At 42.4% G+C, this 18,271-nt stretch overlaps 1 protein-coding gene and 1 long non-coding RNA gene across 11 annotated transcripts in view; one reads left to right on the top strand and one right to left on the bottom strand.

Annotated features, from left to right (window-relative positions):
* KCNMA1 (potassium calcium-activated channel subfamily M alpha 1) overlaps positions 1–18,271 on the top strand; it is a 781,341-nt gene that overhangs the window by 670,337 nt on the left and 92,733 nt on the right. For 7 of the 10 annotated variants that reach the window (XM_033209826.1, XM_033209827.1, XM_033209828.1 and 4 more), the window contains one exon: positions 13,695–13,788. In XM_033209826.1, the coding sequence (XP_033065717.1) occupies positions 13,695–13,788 (94 nt within the window). Of the gene's footprint in view, positions 1–6,081; positions 6,178–9,134; positions 9,222–13,694; positions 13,789–18,271 lie in introns of all 10 variants that reach the window. The other 3 variants (XM_033209813.1, XM_033209812.1, XM_033209815.1) reach the window with 2 other exon arrangements.
* Positions 5,126–18,271, bottom strand: part of LOC117082815 — an 87,690-nt gene continuing 74,544 nt past the window's right edge. Inside the window, exons 3-4 of the long non-coding RNA XR_004436788.1 lie at positions 5,916–6,110; positions 5,126–5,277 (exon numbers count right to left, since the gene is read on the bottom strand). This is a non-coding gene — a long non-coding RNA (uncharacterized LOC117082815). The remainder of the gene's footprint in view (positions 5,278–5,915; positions 6,111–18,271) is intronic.

Below are 18,271 nucleotides of genomic sequence, written 5' to 3'. Positions count from 1 at the left end.
GCCATAAAGAACTTTGGAAGCATAGGCAGTATTTTACTCTTTTAATAGGATTTCTCTCTTTTGAGTTTTTAAAGTTTTCTCAGGCATACTGCACTAAGGGCTGCAAGTTGATCTAGATAATATAATGTACATTCTTATTTAATTCACCCATGTGATTTTCACAGAGAACATCTTGAAGTGTTATTGATTCAACAAAACCAAGGAGGAGAGAATTGGGGAACCATTTTCTTCTCAGTGAATCTACTTTAAAGCACTGGTTTTGTTGAAAATGATTTTTTGAAAATATGGATTGCAGTCAGTTTTCGTGTAAAAGTCAAACCCTGATGGGTTTCCTTCCAGTTCTCTGTAGAGGGGATGGTATCAGCTGGAGTAGTTGAAGACAGGAAATAGCCATCCTGAAATCAGGGTAAATTTACCTGGCTGGGCTGTGAGGAATAGGCCTTGTGAGTTTCACAGGACCCCTTTCCGAGGCATTAGATAACCTTATTTTCCTGTTGAATAAGCTCTCCAGAAAAAAAAAGAGAAATGAGACCTTCAATGGAACTGGACCATTGCCAAGGGCCTCCCTGCTTTAGTTCCATGCACGAATGTGTGTTTCTTACCTTTGAAAGGAAAGTGGGCTGAGCAAGCTAGGCAGTTTCTGATAGACTTTTCCAAGATGCAAAGCCCACCCACTATCCTCTTTGAACTTCAGTATTTAAATCAAAGGAAAAATAACTTTCCCAGAGGATTCAGATTATTATCAAATATTGTCCAAATTCTATCATTTGGAAGGTAAACCTTTACACTATCTGCCCTTTATACCTCCAACTGTGCCCTCAAATACATCTTCCTGCACTAGCCAAACTGACTTTCTTACAGTTCTTACAGTTTCATATTTTCCAACCACCTTGTCTTGGTTCAAGCTGTGTCCTCCACCTGTCATGCCCTTCCCGCCCTCGATTGCCACTCGTTAGTCTGTTCAGCATCACGGGTCAAGTGCTCCCTGAGTGCCAGGACCTGTGCTCCATCTGGGGATATACGGTAAATAAGGCTGACCTCTCTATTCATCCTATTCTTGTTTCAAGTCTTCTTCTTTTTCTTTCTTTCTTTCTTTTTTTCCTGAACAATTCTCTCTTTAGGACTTACTTATTCGCTAACACATTTCATGTAGTCATCCCTTGACATTCTCATGCAACATCTTTTGTACTGTTGCTTTTACATAACTTATGAGTTCGTATATTCATATTTGACGTAATTATCTAATTTCTCTGGCTAGGGTTGTGGTTCTCTCTTATTGTGCATCTTTAAAAAGATTTTAAAGAAAAGAACAAGAAAAAGTGATGCCCAGCATTAAACTCAAGTCATTACAAATCAGAGCCAGAACGGTCTCATAGTTAACTAATGCTCATCCCCCCAGAAAAGGGAAGTGTCTTGCCAAGGCCACACGGTTGATCCAAGGCAAGCCTAGAACCCGGGGCTCCTGATCACTAAGCTGTGCTTCTCACCTTTGCAACATCGCCTCTGTAGCTGCTAGGAGCTATTTATTGGGAACTTTGCAGGGCTCAGCATTGTGAGAGACTCAGTGATATGTAAACTCCAACAGAGCAGCTTATAAGCCTAGTAGGGGGAGTAGAACACATTCGAATTGAAAACAAGTTATAATAATGTAAGGCATGAGATCAGAAGTGCCAGGGGATTTTTTAAAGAAAGGAGAGAATTGATCTTGTCATAATCATCTGGGAAGGCCCCCTGGAGGAGGCAGCCTAGCCTGTCCCTTCAAGGGTGGTCAAGTAGTCAGGTGAAAGGAAGACATGGTGGGTAAAGGAGTCACTGCCTCTCTACCCCGCCATGCCTCTGCCCCTTCTTCTGTCTCCCACGTGTCTGAATACGCGGATCAATCCCATGACCTCCCAGCAGAAATTCAAGGGAAAGAGGCCCTCACAATCAGGCGGTGTGAATTTCCTGTAATTTAGAGGAAACAGTGGGGTTCCTCTGTCGCCATCTGTCTTTCATTTGTTCTTGCCGTGAATGGTTCCAGCCTTCTCCAATTGAGGTCCGTTTAAACGTTTTCTGGCTTTTCTTGTTTTTATGACATTTGGCAAAACCTAATTATTTGACTTGAGCACTTCATTGGGGCCATATGAAACAAGGGACAAAGGTGACAGTCGAATGAGATGCAAGGGTAGGGGTCAGGTGGGGGTGGGAAGGCTCACCCCATTCTAAGGGTTGGTTACTGGATCAATTGCTTGGGGCAGAAGAGAGAGTATGGACCCATGTGAATTACACCATGTCCAAAGGTGGCAGACTGATGTGGAGAAGGACCCAGAAGTGGAGAACTCTCATTGTTCTGACTCTTCAAAGCCAAGGCAATAATCATGGGTAGCGTTTAGAAAGAGCTCACCAGGAATTCTCTTAAGTGCTTTTCACATTTTCCGTCCATTCTCACAACCCTATTAGATAGGTATTCCAATTCTCATTTTATTGGTGAGAAAACTGAAGTTAGATAATTTGTCAGATACCTAGGTTCAGACCCAACAGTGTGGCTTCAAGGCCTGTGTGCTTAACTCTTACCCCTCTACCCACTCAATATGAGTTGGCATTTGTGGAAGGATGTCCCATGCCTTAAAATCTTTATCTCAGGGATGGTACACTTGAGTGTCACTGGTTCCAGGGCCAGAAATGCAAACATGGGGTGCCTGCCCTATATCTGGGGGTACAGTAGGCAGCAGTGGGGCATTTGAGCAGCTGACAAGCTCCTGCCCTAGGAGAAAGGCACCCTTTTGGAATGAAGACTCAGTCCTCTATGAGATTTTTAATTAGAAGTTAGAAATCCATATGCGTATGGACAATCTTCAGACTTAAAGATTGGTCCTCAGACTGTGAGCCTGCAGCCCCTGGTTATGTCCTATAATCCCAAAGCATCTCCCAAATTTGGTGTCCTCCTTGGTCCAGTAGGGATCACAGTAGATTGTAGGATATCGAGGTATGGAGTAACTGATTTGACCTACAGTAAATCCAAATCTATTTGATTATAAATTATCTTAGAAAAAGAGCTCTAAAGAGGGTCAGAGCTGGGACTTGGGCAGGTGGACTGACTCAAGAAGCTCATATCCTCACGCTGGTCTCACAGGCAGAATTCTGGCAGCAAATGATCTGAATTAGAAGTCAGCCAACCTGGGTCCTCGTTCAGGGTCTGCATATGAGTGCAGCTTTGAGGCAAAAGAGGGTGAAGCCAGAGCATCTCCAAGCACCTCCCAGTCCTTCTGTTGCACTCCACACCTTTTTCTCTAATGCGTTGACCAGAAAGGGCCTGCCATACACTAGCATTATAAAATATTGCACAGGATGTGTCCAAGGGTAAATTATAATAGCATACAGATAATGATTTTATAGTTCAAGAACATCAATAGAAGGTGATTATGCCCTTAAGAAATATACTAAATGCTGTGTTTAGTGTAAAGTCATAATCCACACTGGTCCTTACCTCCCAAGGTTAAAAGCATACTGTATTTCTAAAGTGTTCTGGCAGAACATTCTTCATCGGGCACCTGGGTTGCACTAAAAACCCATGCATTTTACCTTTATCTGAGTTTCAAAGAAAGTATCAGTGCACCCATCTGGAATACATATTAGAATTCTAGGGGGCTCTTGACACCATTGGCTCAATGGAAGATATGGTATTTCTGGATGAGCCAATAGTAATAATGTTAATAATAATAGTGGTTCATATTTATATAACATCTTATGGTTTAGAAAACAGTTTCACATATACACAATTAGATTTTAGGCTGGTCTTTAAATATGAGAATCATTGGGGCAAGCATTAATTTAAAGAATGTAAACAGCAAAGTGAAAATGGAAATGAAGTATGATTGACTTCTTCTGCCAGTCATGGCTATTTGAAGCTGTTTGGCAGTGGGGAGGTGGGGGGCAAAAAAAGAAAAAGAAAGAAAGAAAGAAAGTAACGTTGGTGACAAAATGTGTAAGGAAATAAAAACTTTCACCCCAAAGCGGAAATGTAAATCAACGTTATGTTAACCAGGAGAATTTGATGTGGGATGTGAAATAAAGTCCACGAGAGACCTGACCCCAGCTCTCTTTTCTGTTTCTCACTCTGGGCAGGTGGCAAATCTCAGATTCCTAAGGCAGCGTGATCTTTTTTCCACTCCTTTGGATGCCTGGCAATTTGTAAATCCACAAGGAAGCATTTGTTGCAAGGGCCTTCCTTAACAATCTCATGCAAACAGCGTGAAGTGATCAAAAGAAATAACTCTTGTCTTAGGTTTGCCTTGTCCAGTTCTGCGGGGTGGCAGAACCAGTGCCTCGAATACCTTTGAGAAATGGCGTTCAGGGCTGGAAATTGGGTGAGGTGAGAGAAGCTTTTGCCTTGGGCACGAAATTTAAGAGGAGACCCAAAACCTCAGGAATCAAGATAAATGATAGTTTCATGCAATATTTTCAAACTTTCGGCCGGGCGCGGTGGCTCAAGCCTGTAATCCCAGCACTTTGGGAGGCCGAGACGGGCGGATCACGAGGTCAGGAGATCGAGACCATCCTGGCTAACACGGTGAAACCCCGTCTCTACTAAAAAAATACAAAAAATTAGCCGGGCGAGATGGCGGGCGCCTGTAGTCCCAGCTACTCGGGAGGCTGAGGCGAGAGAATGGCGTAAACCCGGGAGGCGGAGCTTGCAGTGAGCTGAGATCCGGCCACTGCACTCCAGCCTGGGCGACAGAGCGAGACTCCGTCTCAAAAAAAAAAAAAAAAAAAAAAAAAAAAAAAAAAACTTTCAAAATAAAATATTTTCAAAATATCAAAATTTAAAAAATCCAGGATGAACCGAATGTCATAATTTTAAGTAAAGACAGGATAAATATTGATTCCAAAGCTGGCATTTAAGTACTGAATTCACTAGGGGTGGAAACAATAAGGACACCAGGCTGCAGCCATAGGTGTGAGCCCTTCCAGGGTGCCAGGAGCAGTGTTTGGTATCTTACAGGCACTTTCTCTTGATACACATCGGGGGACCTGATTTGACCTACAGTAAATCCAAATCTATTTTATTATAAACCATCTTAGAAAAAGAGTTCCTTTACAGGCTCCATAAATTCCATTACAGTCCATTTTGTCTTTGTTAAATGTATGGGTTGGAAATTACAATTCTTTTATTCACAATGATGATTTTAGACACACAGCTCAGAAAGATCAGCATTCACTTAAAAAATATATTAGCATGCTTGTATCTATTAAGCACTATTGCTTTGTAGGCTCCAGCTGATGATTTTATTAAGTAGACTGCAAAAGGGGAAGAAAAATCAAGGATAATTATAAATTCATAAATACATAATTCATTGGCAAAAAATGATTTAAATGGATTGGATGTGGAATTATCTATTTCCTCAAGAAAATAACAGAGATGTTCTGATTAAGCCCATAATCTAGTGTATGTGAAATTCTAGCCAAACTGATGGGGCACATTTTCTTTTCTGAAACTACCTTTGATAAGAAATGCATTACAAACTCATCAGTTTGGCTTCCTGTTAACAAAGAGACAGCAGCCGTCTGGATCATTCTGGATTCACAGTGAAACTGCCACACCATGTATCCTCCAACTAAAGCTGTGCAAGTTTGACAAGGGGCAGATGAATCCAGGAGTTATTGTGCAGGGGTTTAAATCTATGCGGCAGCTGACGGTTGAAATAATCATCTATATATCGCTCTGAGCTAGCTGGGGAAAGGTTGAAGCTGTATATTTTCAACATATCTAGTCTAATGGTTAATCTGTTGTCTTGTACGGGGCTCTCGCAGGGTGGACTGGCAGCACACGCTGACAGCTTCGAGGAATTGCTCACGGTAGATGTGGTTCGCCTTGCTTTCCAAAGTACTGGATGGATGAATCTAACTTAGCTTGAGTTGGAAAATGTGAAACTCACCTGACTCATGACCTCAAACATGAATGGACCAGCAGGGCTAATAGTGGGTTGGGTGGTAGGGACAGTAGAGTCACTAAACTACCTCTGTTCCTCTCGACGTCCCCAGATCTGTGTACTTCAGGTGTGCTCCATGGGTATTTCTTTTGTTATTTGGCTGTCTTGACAGGTTGGGAAGAACATTGTTCTTTGTGGAGACTGGAAAGCAAGGGAAATATGAGAAGATTAAACTACTGCAGGGGTCAGCAAACTTTCTCTGTCAAAGGTCAGTGAGTTAATGTCTTAGTCTTTGCAACACATATGGCAAGTCCTCAACTTTGTTATTAGAGATGGAAGCAACCAGGGATGGCAGGTAAACCAACAACTGTGGCTATGGTCTGAAAAAATTTTATTTATAGCCACCAAAATTGAATTTCATGTCATTTTAGTGGATTACAAAATATTATTATTCTTAGATTTTTTTTCCCCAATGACTTAAAAATGTAAACACATGTTTAGCTCATGGGATGTACAAAAACAGGTGGCAGGCTACAGTTTGCTGACCCCTGAACGTGAGAAAGATGAGAAGGAAGCAGCTGTTGGTGCCCAGGATGTGGCAGGTTTCATCCCTACTCTAAAAGTTGTCCCCCACAAACATGGACTGCACGTGCTACGGCAAACTAAAGGAGTCAGGTTTAACTTTTGGCCACAAAGCCAAAAGTTGACTTTTGGTGTCGGGAGTAGGGAGTAGGGAGAGGAGGAAAGAAAAGCTGGGAAGGGGCTGTTTGTATTGGACTTTTATACATTCCCCACCCCTCCCAGATGGCTGCAAAGTAAAAATTATCTCCCATCTCCTCGTACCTTCCCATTCTCCAAACCCCATAGCAAAAATTCAGGGATGTTCTTGAATTTCTCTTTTCAATTGTGCATTTCCTGTTGGAATTCCATTGTTCATCTCCATGTCTCATCTCTAAGAAACTAATACCTAGTGACTTTTGCTTGAGACTTTTCTTTGCCCTTGAGGTAATAGAGAGTCTATTCCAGGGAAAAGGAAAATGGCTAAAGGCAACCAGGAAATTCCAGAAGGATTTTCTACTGAATACTGAGCAGGGCAGAGCATTGGGCAATGATTCTAACAGGTCAAGTCTACAGTGAAGATATATGAGCTGCGATTCTAGATATGGGGGGCTTTGGTAGATGCTGGGTTCCTCTCAGGATGCATACAGAACATAGTTTGAGATTGGGGTTGGGGGCCTATGGCATGGGTACCATGGGTACATCTAATTTACCCAATTGGATTCTAGATGATCCGTTAGGCCCACAGTATTTTGTAGAGAACACTGCATTCCAAGTCATGTGGATTCTGTTAATATATTTATATAGTATTTTTTTCTCTCTCCCATGTAGGAACTGAATTCTTTCATTACTCTGTGTTGATGGACTCAAACTTACACAATTCAGGTTTCCTAGGCAGTGAATAGAGCCAGAAATATACCCTGTGATTAACTTCTATGTAACCTATTGTTCCTTAAAGTCTCCCTCCCCATTTTCCTATTAGCTCCACAAAAGCCAGAAATGCAAAAGCTCCAACAAGCCTCCCTTCCCTGCCCTGGCAGTCTACCATAGGGTGGGCACTCCCTATGCCTGTCCTAGGGCAGTACAGGTCACTTAGACATTTTTAAAAATTCTTATTCTGCATAATGACAGATTTTTAAAAAACTGACACCCATTAGGTTTTCCAAGTAAGTGTATTTCCTATTTCCTAGCTAGGAGTTGTGAAATTATCCTGCTGGAATAATGTATATGATAATGTGGTTGTTCAATTTTAGAGAGGTGTATATGTTTGAGATATTACGATTGTTGGGGTTGCTTTTAAGGGGCAGCGTCTTTCATCTTTTCCTCATCTGTGGCTTAATATTAGCCATGATGTCAGAGTTTGCAGTGAACCAAGATAGCACCACTGCATACCAGCCTGAGCAACAAAGACCTTGTCTCAGAAAAAAAAAAAAATATATTAGCCATGCTCTTTCAAAAAATAGATTTATAGTTGATTTTTATGCAGAATACTACAGTGCTCATCAAACTTCTTGGTGATATATGCTATTCCAAGGTTGTCAGGCAAGAAACTCGCATTCCAAGGCTGTCACCCACACCCACTTTAACTCCCCTGCACTCTGGTACTGCCCACTACTCTGGGCTTAGAAGTTGGCTCCATTGCCTGGCTTACCTGATCCTAGCTGTGCTTAACAGCTCAGCCTCGTTGATGGACACATGACATTCCCCACTGTGGGATTCATCCTGAAACAGCAGTCAAGTGCTCCTTTACAGCAATTATACTACCAAATTCACAGTATGGGTTGTTCATCTGGCATGTGTTATTATTTTTGTGGTTGTTTACCCGTCATTGCTTAAGGAAATAACCACACCCTCTCACCAGTCTGGTTTGTGTGAGAAAGAGCCAGGCACCATTCCATCCTCCAATCCAAAGATTGCACTCTTGTGGCCACATCGTAAGACTTTGAGAGTGAACTTGCGCAAACTTTCTGGTGAAAGTCTTAAACAGTCATATCAGAGAGAGCTTAGGTCAGCTTGGGAGTCTTGTCCATGGTGAATTACATTTTGCAGCATGACTGTTATAAAATTCCAGGAATTGTACCCTCACTCCCTACCCTTCATTTTAGTAAAACAACATTTGAAACACCCACTTTTCATTGGTGTCGCTGACGGCCAAAGGAAGGGCCGTGGATCCCCTTTTCTGAGGAATGGCAAACTCACGGTATTTAATGTTAGGCACTGATATCGCAACTAAGGGGACTGACCAAGCCAGCAGTTTGAGACAGATAGCAAAAGTTTATCACCAAGGATTGATTTTTCAGTAGAATTTCTTTTAGCAGACTTCAGGAGAGAATGGGTCTGATCTTGCTGCTAAACTGAGTGTTCGGTGTCTGTGCATGTTGTGGGGTGATGGGGAAGTCTGTATATTTTTGGAAGTTATACTAAGAAGATTGTCTTCTGAATTTCCAGAAGTGTTATCCCTCCTGACATGGATGACAATAAAACAGCAAAAGGAATTGCAGGAAGTCATCAGGGTAAAAGAAAGGGGAAAAAAAGGCAACTCAGCTGTGAGGGAGAAACTTCCAGTTTGATTCAAAGCTATTCAATGTTAAAATTGGTTTGGAACTTTTCTAAAAACATTTCACTAAGGATTAATTTCCGTTTTCTTTTCTCCTTATTGTTTGGCAGTCAAGGTTGCAGCTAGATCACGCTATTTCAAAGACCCATTTGAGTTCAAGAAGGAAACTCCCAATTCTCGGCTTGTGACCCAGCCAGGTGAAGGAGGACTGTGACCCATCCCCATTTTTAATAACTGCCCTGCACCCCTCAACATTCTACTTTACCATGCTGAGCTCAGTTGAAGAAGAGCAATGCACTACTGTGGATTTTAGCTTGCACTTAGCTTACTGGTCAGCAAAATACCAAAAGGGAAAACTGTAAAAAAAATTAATAATAATTAAAACAACCTCACCCCCAAACTGGCAGCTTGCGCAAGACTTGAGTCGGAAGCCCTATTAGCTAGATGCCTTTGTGTTCAAACCACTTTGCATGACTCTTACTCTGAGTGACTCCAGTGTGAATATGACATTACTAATGACCTGCTAAGTGTGTACAGATGTGGATTTCTCCAGATGTGGTGATTAATAACATAATGGAGATAGCGGTTGACTCATGTTTATGAGTTGTTTGCCTTTTATTACGTTTCCGAGTTTATTTGCTTTGAACTGGTTTTGTAACTCCAGCCAACAAACTCACCTTTAAATCTTAAAGGGCATCATCCCCTTAAATCTCACTGGGGAAACAGGGCAGAGGGAATGTGCCCCAGGCTAGAGCTGAGCATCAGGTCCATTCTATGCAGGCATTAGACTGAATTAGGGAAGGCTGGGAGTTGCAATCATTGCCCCATTTCACTCCAAGGACCATAAAGAGGCTTGGTAAACCCTGACACAGTGTTTGCAGTCTGGCAAGGCTGATAAAGGAAGATATTTCTTTTTAAAGAAATCTAGTGAAATATGTAATCATTTTGAAGTAAGCCCAGAGTTCTGGCCAGTGTTTCTGGAAGCCATTGCTTGCTTTTGCTTGAAAACAGAATGCTGATGAAAAGTCGAGTAAAATGTTGTTACAGATGTTCAACTCTGCATTAAGGCTGTTGGAATTACCACCACATCTTAAATCAATTCCCAGAACATTGTCTGGAGGTTATGTCATTGAAATAACGAATCCTCTTTAGTCAAGTATAAGCAAACATGTTAAAACATCATTGTAACTTTAAATTAAACTCTAGCGCAAACCAGGGGATCTGAAGCCTCATTAGACTTGCCTGACATTTTCCTAGCACTGAGTCTTCCCAAACTGTAAAACTGTTAGATTCAGTGCCTATTAGACAAGGGAGCGCTGGGAAGTTACAACAGCACATTAAGTGTTATACTTAGGGATGTGCAAAAACAAGCCCTTGAATTTTATGAGTACTTGGAGACTGGATGGAGTTCAGCTCCTATAAAAATTCCACGTTAGATTCCTGAACTTGTTTGTGTTCTAAATAAGTCAGGTTTCTTTAAAGGATCATATCTTCATGTGGCTTCCGCAGCATGAAGGCAAGTGAAAATGCCAGAGATGGAGGTGTATTGTAATTAGCTGAAATGTAGGTTAAATAAGAGCTTGTAAATGTGCATCGTCATGGGGTAGTGGCCCATTGCTTCAACACATTTGTCTTTCGTGAAAGTGAGTAAATTTAAGCCTCCCTTTTAATTCCATTTTTATTCCTCTCATGTAGTCACAGAAGCCATGAAATGAAAATTATATTTTATAGCTTAACTAAAAGTTTTCCTAGATCTGCTTTCTTTAAATATGCAGAAATTGATAGGATCCATATAAAGGCTAATAATTAAATATGGTTATACCCTACTTATGAGAAAGAAGTTATCACTGCTTCTCTTGAGGGACCTAAGCCATATGTAATGGTCTCCATTACACAGTGTTCATATATTTAAACTGGAGACGTTTTCCCCCATCTCTTCAGGGAACAGATCTGCATTTTCAAGGCTGTGAGTGCAGGAGGAAACCTTTAAACCCAAGTTTCATTTAGGAGAACAAATCCCACTTTAAATGCAGTATGATTATGATAGATGATCTTTCTGAGTTGCAATGAAAATAAATAGTTTCTTTGCGTAGAAGAGGCACAACTTTACTACCAGAATGAGGTGTCTCCCTGGAGCTGGCTAACAGGTATTAACTTGCAACTCTCCCATCTGAAGATCAGTGTGGGCCAACAGCTAGCAACAAGATGTAAAGATAATGGCCACTTAACCAAAGAGAATTATTTGTTATAGGCCCAATGCAAACAGGGAAGCAAATGCTAAGCAAAAGAATCCCACAGGCATGCTAGGGAGGATGACTTCTGTTCAGGTCTTAACTCAGCTAGATTCATTGTGTAACTGAACACAACCGTGGTAACATCTGGTGACCTTGAAAAATGCTAGCCATGGTAGACTAGATTAGATAAAAGACCTTTGGATGTGGGATTACAACCTTAAGAAGGCGAACTGAATTATAAACTTAAGATGAGAAAAACAGAACTTGCACCCCGAGTAGAGTGACTCACATGCATGCACACAAACACACACATGTTATTTGCTCCAGCATGCCACACAACCTATCTAGGTCACCCTGAACACAATATACCAATTGCAAGTGGCCCATATTAAAAGATGACCTTGTCTTATAGGTCTAGTCAGTGCAAGACTTGCTACTTCATTCTAAGATGGGGCAAGTGCGAAAGTATACTTATACACACACACACTCACACACACACACACACACATGCACCCTCGCTGCCTTTCTACCGCATTATTGCCTCGGATGCCTGGTCCCTATCCTGTGAAAGGAAGATTAATTCAGGTCAAGCTCAGAGTGTCTGTTTGCTTGCCGAGAGATGCATATCAACTCTAAGTGATTTTTTTCAATACCATTTATGTGGCTTGTATTTATTTCCTTTAATCTTTTAAGTGCTGTTTAGTCTCTGTGTGATTTGCTTTGGATACTCATTTCTGATAAGATGCGATATTATCCCAGCCACATAGTCTCTGCCTCGAGCTCTAAATGACTGATACGGTCGCAGCCTGAGCATGGGCCCTGGTGGGTGTCAGAGGAAGCAGCTGGTACAGGGGGTGGGCTGTGGGTATTTGCAGGTGCTTTCTTGCCTTCATTTCTTCTGGTCTCACTCTCACCTTACACCAGAGTCATTCCCTTTTTCTGCATCAGCCAGGATTTAGACAAGCCCAAACTGACAGCAGAATAGGAGAGTGTAAAATGTGTAATACTTTGAAGCAGGTTTGGAGGGTAGTTGGATTATTAAAATTGCCTTGGAACCATGTATCATAACCTACTAAATTTATTTAGCGTTTTCAGGGAAGTACCATATAATGCATGCTCTAATATGGGTCTTCCTGGATAATACCAAGTAGCTGACATGGCACTTTCTCCTCCATCTAAGACTCCTACACCATTAACATATATCAAAGCTTCTTTTGATGTCATCACTGCTAATATTTCTCTTCTTAGCTTTAAGGTAACTGCCGTGCATTCTGAGTTTCAGGGGTGCTTTCCTCCTAGTCTGTGTTGCAGTCAACTATAAGAATCCGAAGATCCTATTTTTCCTTCTTGACATTACAGCTTTAGCCTGAATTGTGGGGGTGGGGAGAGGAGGACTAGAATTTTGCCGCTGATGCCCTTGGGTGACAGGCTGGGTTTGCATCTGCTAATTATCAAGCAGTTCTCTTAAAAAGAAGCATGATGCAGGCTAATACATCTGCAAAGCTTATTAGTGGGTGTCTTTGGGCAAGAGCAGTAGAGTGTGCTGTGGTGTTTCTAAGTGAAGCTTCACATTGCTTAGCGATCTGTGTGGTTTAGATATTTGGAAAACAGCTTTTGGTTTCCAATCCCCTGTGCTGCCCTCCATCTCTGCCCCGCTGCCGCATCATCAGAGATTTCATTCAATGGCAACCTCCTCCTTCATTCTGGGGCTCCCCTCCAACCTCACCAGCCCCCGTGCTCCTGTCTTCATGGGTTAAGAAAGGACCCCATTGGCACAGCCCCACAAGCCCTCCCTCCTGGCAGTTGGAGGGATAAAAGCTGAGTTGGGCTTGGGATTCTTGAGCCAGCATGCACCAGTGTGCCCCGACGTGATTGAAACATTGGCTGTCAAGACCTTGAATCCTTGCCTCTTTTCAATGCTCTTTCTCTGGCATGCAGGGATTAGGAACCAGCTAAGTTGGTTCATCTGGAGAAGCAGCAGGCTGGCAGTTATGCCTACATTTCAAATACAACTTTATTTCTGATTTTGGTTACAAAAAAATGCACTCGATTACTGGGCAAAGCAAAGTAACCAAAATTAACTCTAGGAATAATGATTGTTCATAAGTTTTTTTTTTTTATTTTTATTTTTGGTATACAGATAAATCATGATTTCTTTTTTCTTTTTTCTTTTTCTTATGGCAGGGTGTTTACAAACTATTTCAGTCTGTTTAAAGTGCATGTTCAAAGGCTGGAGTGTAAAGAGGTGATGCCTTCACCTTCTCTAAGCCAGCCTGTTTGACTAACACATTTGGTCTTTGTCATTGGGTCCTAAAAGACAGCCATGAATTCCTAGTGAGTGACTGAGCCTTGAGTGTGTGTCCTTTGATATTTTGCCTGTATTTCACAGTCTGCCCTCAAACTGTTCATAATCTCATGAGCTGCCTGTATTTCCAGTTGAAGATGAGCAGCCGTCAACGCTATCACCAAAAAAAAAGCAACGGAATGGAGGCATGCGGAACTCACCCAACTCCTCGCCTAAGCTGATGAGGTAAGGAGAGGGGCTGGTTGCCCACGGTTTCCGTCTTAGCCCTTCTCTTCCTCCCCTCGCCCCCTCCTCACCCTGCCAGGCCCAGAGTCTCCCCTCCTCAGCAAGCCCAGGGTGGGGGAGGGGAGCGAGATCGTTAGATGGCTTCTTAAAGGCTGGAGTATTTATTCTGTCAGCTTGTCAGCAGTTAATGATAGAGCTGAAAAAATTCTGTCATGAAAAACAGTTTGAAAAGCTGTTTGAAAAATACATAGGCTTTAAAGTCTTAGCTGTCACCATGTCCTGTCTGTGTGTAGTTCCTAAACAGCAGTGGCACTAATGACGGCGGTAACCAATCAGAGGAACTCGTGTGGTTAGTTTGCCTGCGGCAGTCTCTTTCTGCTGGAGTCCCTCCGAGGACTGTTTTCTGTACTTAAGGCCATATGTGAGATGTATCATCACAATCAAAAATGAACCTGAAGATTACCTTCCTTTTATCCTGTCGATTGAAATCAAATTTCTGTTAATTGATTTTGACTGATAAAAAAAAGTCTAATAATCTGTGGACTTGCCAAAGCAAAGTTCAAAAGTAATACAGTTCTGCTCAGGCTAAAAGCAATATTAATTATGAAATAGAGCATGCATGTACATGTTTCCTTCCTTCCTTCCTTCCTTCCTTCCTTCCTTCCTTCCCTTCCTCCTTCCCCCTTCCCTCCTTCCCTTCTTCCCCCCTCCCTCCCTCCCTTCCTCCTTCTCTCTCTTTCTCCCTCACTTCTTTCTTGACTATGGCTTCCTCTGGTAAATAGCAAGTAAAGTCAAATTTCAACAACGTTCTACAGTTTCTTCTTCTTGGCTTCTCCATCTTTTATCTCCCCTTTTTGTCTTCAATTCATCTGCCAATCCCAGCATTTTTTTCCTCTGACATCCTGACTCTCTACCACCCAAATGAAATAGGAGTGATTTCAGATTTGTACTGCTCACCCTATGTGGTTGCTGCTCTGGAAATGCCTGCCATCTTGACGTTACTTTTCTCTTGTCATGACCACTGGCTTTGATTTTTGAAATACAATAGTGGTGATTTCCATTCTCCATCTTCAGTAACATTTGCATGTCCCTGGCCCTCCACGTCTACCTTTCTGGAAAACAGGCAAGGGCAGTCTTTCTTCATATGGTTGAGGACACAGGTTCTCCGTGGAAGACCCACTCCACCCAACTCCTTTTCCACATCTCCGTCTATTCCTGGTAAATGTTTCCTTAAAAGTTCTCTGCCTTCCCATTCACCCAGCCTTCCTTGGGTGTTGCTGATTTACATGCTTGTTTACAGTTTATGAGGAGGAATAAAATGTGCCAACTGCCAAGCTTTTCGTTTTTATGACGCCAGTTGTCATGCTAGCATTCATTTCCTATTTACTCACCTTTAGGTAATCGCTTTATCTAATTCTAATAGTTATTCCCATTTAAAGTAGAGAAAAGCCCAGCCACTTTCCTTTACCTAAATTTAGAGAAGCAAATAAATAAATAAAGAGAAGTCTGAAAAATCTGAAACCGTTGGAGCCAAATTCCCTGTCCCTGTTTGCTATGTAAAGTATGGCTCATTTCTTTGATCTTGAGTAATAATAATTCTGAGGAGTTATACTGTTTTCATATGCTTCAAAGCTGTGTCAAAGTTTTGCTGCTTAAGGCTACTTCTTTATTCTGTTGGCTCTTGGGTACCAAGATGACAGGTCTTCTGTATGAGGTGGAGGCTTTTTTAAGTCGTAGCCTTCAGCAAAACATCAAATTACCAAATCCAGGGTAACATACTTCTACACAAATGCCTTTCCTGTAGATATATTATACCATATATATTAAATACTTTAGTGTTACACGCTACATTTTATGTGCAATAGAAAGTGATGGTTTGAGGTAGCCTTGGGGGGACTTTTTTTCCACAAGCAGAAAAAGCTAGTGTATATCGTATCAAGTATGGTTTTTACAGGACTTTCTGCCCGAAGGCCTTTGTAAATAAGTAATGATCAACAGATTGGCTGTGGGTTTTTGAAAAGCATGCCTATGTCAGTTTGCATGATGGGGGAGAATTTTCAAAGTGGATCTTGCTTTCATTCCTTGCCGGAGAGGGGCTGAGGGAGGCAGTCATCCTGGGCTGGAGCTGTCTGCTTCATGGTACATCAGAATTGCTAAACGTGGGTCAGGTGGTGAGCGGAAACTTGCCAAGCTACAGAACTCGGGCTTCTTGTGTTGGTTGCCTTTGGGCTGCTGCTAAGGCCTCAGTTCCTGTAGCTGGGATGCCTTATCCCACCAGCCCACCATGGTCTCCCTCGTAGCCCAGCTGGAATGGGCCATCCCATGACAAGTGAGAAAGTCTTAGACACTCCTCCCTTACCATGTCTTTCTATGTCGCAGGTGCTCCATATCTGACCTGGGAGCAAAGATGGGCCCCTGCTGAGCCCTCTCTCCATTTCCCTTGACTTCCAGTGTACAGAAAGACCCCAGGGCCCTTTGGTTTGCATTTGAATATCTGGCACTGGCAATGAAGTCATGGGTAAATTTTTGCTAAATCCCCTTTGTTGATTGGTAGGAAACAAGGGCTCCCCCAGCTCCCTGTAGCTTTTCCAGTTGCCCCCGCCTCTTCCGACACCTGCTTTCTACTCTCCAGTAAATGGGACTTTCAGGTCCTATTCCTCATGACCTGAAAAATCCATAAAGGAAGCTAATGACTTATTTGAAGTGGATTTTTCGACATGAGTTTGTGGCTTGCAGTTTGAGCAGAATCAATCATTCTGAATGTGGGCAGGTTTTAGTGGCCTATGGGCAGCGATAGGCATAGCTCCAAGAGGAACTAGAGAGCCCGGAATGGGCTAGGATGGGCTTTAATTTACCACTGTGGCTTCTGCAAATAAAACAGGCTCCTGCGTGAAGGCTCCTTCCAAATCATCTGCCAGCAGGAGATGCAACAGGGACTCTGCACTAATGGTCTTTTCCTCCCCTTTGTTCTGGTATCAGGTTTACCCTAGTGTTTAAGTGTCACTTAACTCTGCATGATTATTATGTGAACAGCCTTGTTTTGTATGTCTGAATCCTGAGGTAGTATGTTTTTGAGTCACCTCGACAGAAAACAACCCTCACGTCCAGACAGAGCTGAATGGCAAGTGTCTGGGCCCCAGGTCGAGGACACACGTGTAATGATGGATAAATTTTGGGTTCACACCCGCCGAGGAGGAGTGAGCCGTGGAGGCTTCCAAGTCCCCGGCTCCCTCTGCCTATTATTTCCCTTCCTTGCTGGTCTCTTAACATGGAATTATTGAAGGAGCCTTCCCTAAAATCATCCAGCACCCATTGCCCAATTCTCCCTACTTAGTGTGGTGGTGCCTTGTAAGGATAGCTACATCTTTCCTCATTTGTAAAGCTCTAGGGGGGCACAAACTTTGTCTCTGAATAGCTAAGTCAAGAGGTCTTAATTTGGGGGCCTTACCAACCCTATGAACCTTCAATGAAAACTCTCTAGGAAGTCTCTCTAGGAAAAAATAAAAAGTACACTGGATCCGCTTTTGACCACAGTTGAAGTAAATTCGTGGATTCCTGAAATCTCCATTCAGGATCCCTGGTTACAATCACATTCAGTTTATTCCAGAGCCACCTCCACATAGTTACATTTAAACATGCTTTTTGGGTGATGAGATTTCTCCAGTGGGTAGTTGGTATGGAGTAAACACCTGGGTTCTCACACTGAATCCTCACATGGAATCCAAAAAGTCTGTGCACTTCGGCTGCCTGCTTTTAATCTTTTTCTCAGATTAATTCCCATCCAGCAAATATTCAGCGAGAGCCTACTATGTGCAAGTTGTCATGATTTAGCACTTTAGATCCCTTAAAGAACTTCCACACAGTCTAATGGATTAGACTAGATCCCTGTCTTCAAAACGCTTATAGTTTAACAGAGGAGAAGACAAGCACATAAAAGCACAGAATTGGGTAAGAACAAGTTGGGGTTCCACTAGCATGGAGTGTGAGAACAGAAAGAGCTGTCATTACCTCTGGTTTGGGAGGCTAAGCCTGGTTTAGGAGGAGGTCTTATTAAACCTAGTTCCATACCATAAGGAGAATGCTCAACTAATAATATTACCTGTCTAGGTTTACCAGATGCCAGGCATCATTCTGAGACTGGATGCCTGTGACTCACTGAGTCCTAACTACAACTCTGTAAGTAGGTAACTTAACTCTGTAAGTAGGCAACTCTTGCCCCCGTTTTACAGGTGAGGATGTTGACACACAGAGATGTAAAGTCTGGTAAATCTAGGCAAGTTTTCCCTAATTAGGATGATGGAGGAAACAGGGACATGCTGAGACCACAGTAAATGCCTGGGTGTGGCTATAGCCAGGGGTCTTTGGAGTGGCCTAGATGGAGTGGAGAATGTAAGTATTCTGGCACCCAGTGATGAAGGCTTTGCTTGTCATAGGCATTGGGGAACCCCTGAAGGTTTTTGAGGAGGTGGTAACCTAACTTGTG

The sequence above is a fragment of the Trachypithecus francoisi genome, unplaced genomic scaffold, assembly GCF_009764315.1.
Source record: "Trachypithecus francoisi isolate TF-2019V2 unplaced genomic scaffold, Tfra_2.0 Lachesis_group9, whole genome shotgun sequence".
In the NCBI taxonomy this organism is placed as follows: domain Eukaryota; kingdom Metazoa; phylum Chordata; class Mammalia; order Primates; family Cercopithecidae; genus Trachypithecus; species Trachypithecus francoisi.
The sequence above is the reverse complement of the archived record's forward strand: the minus strand, read 5'-3'. Positions and strand labels throughout refer to the sequence as shown.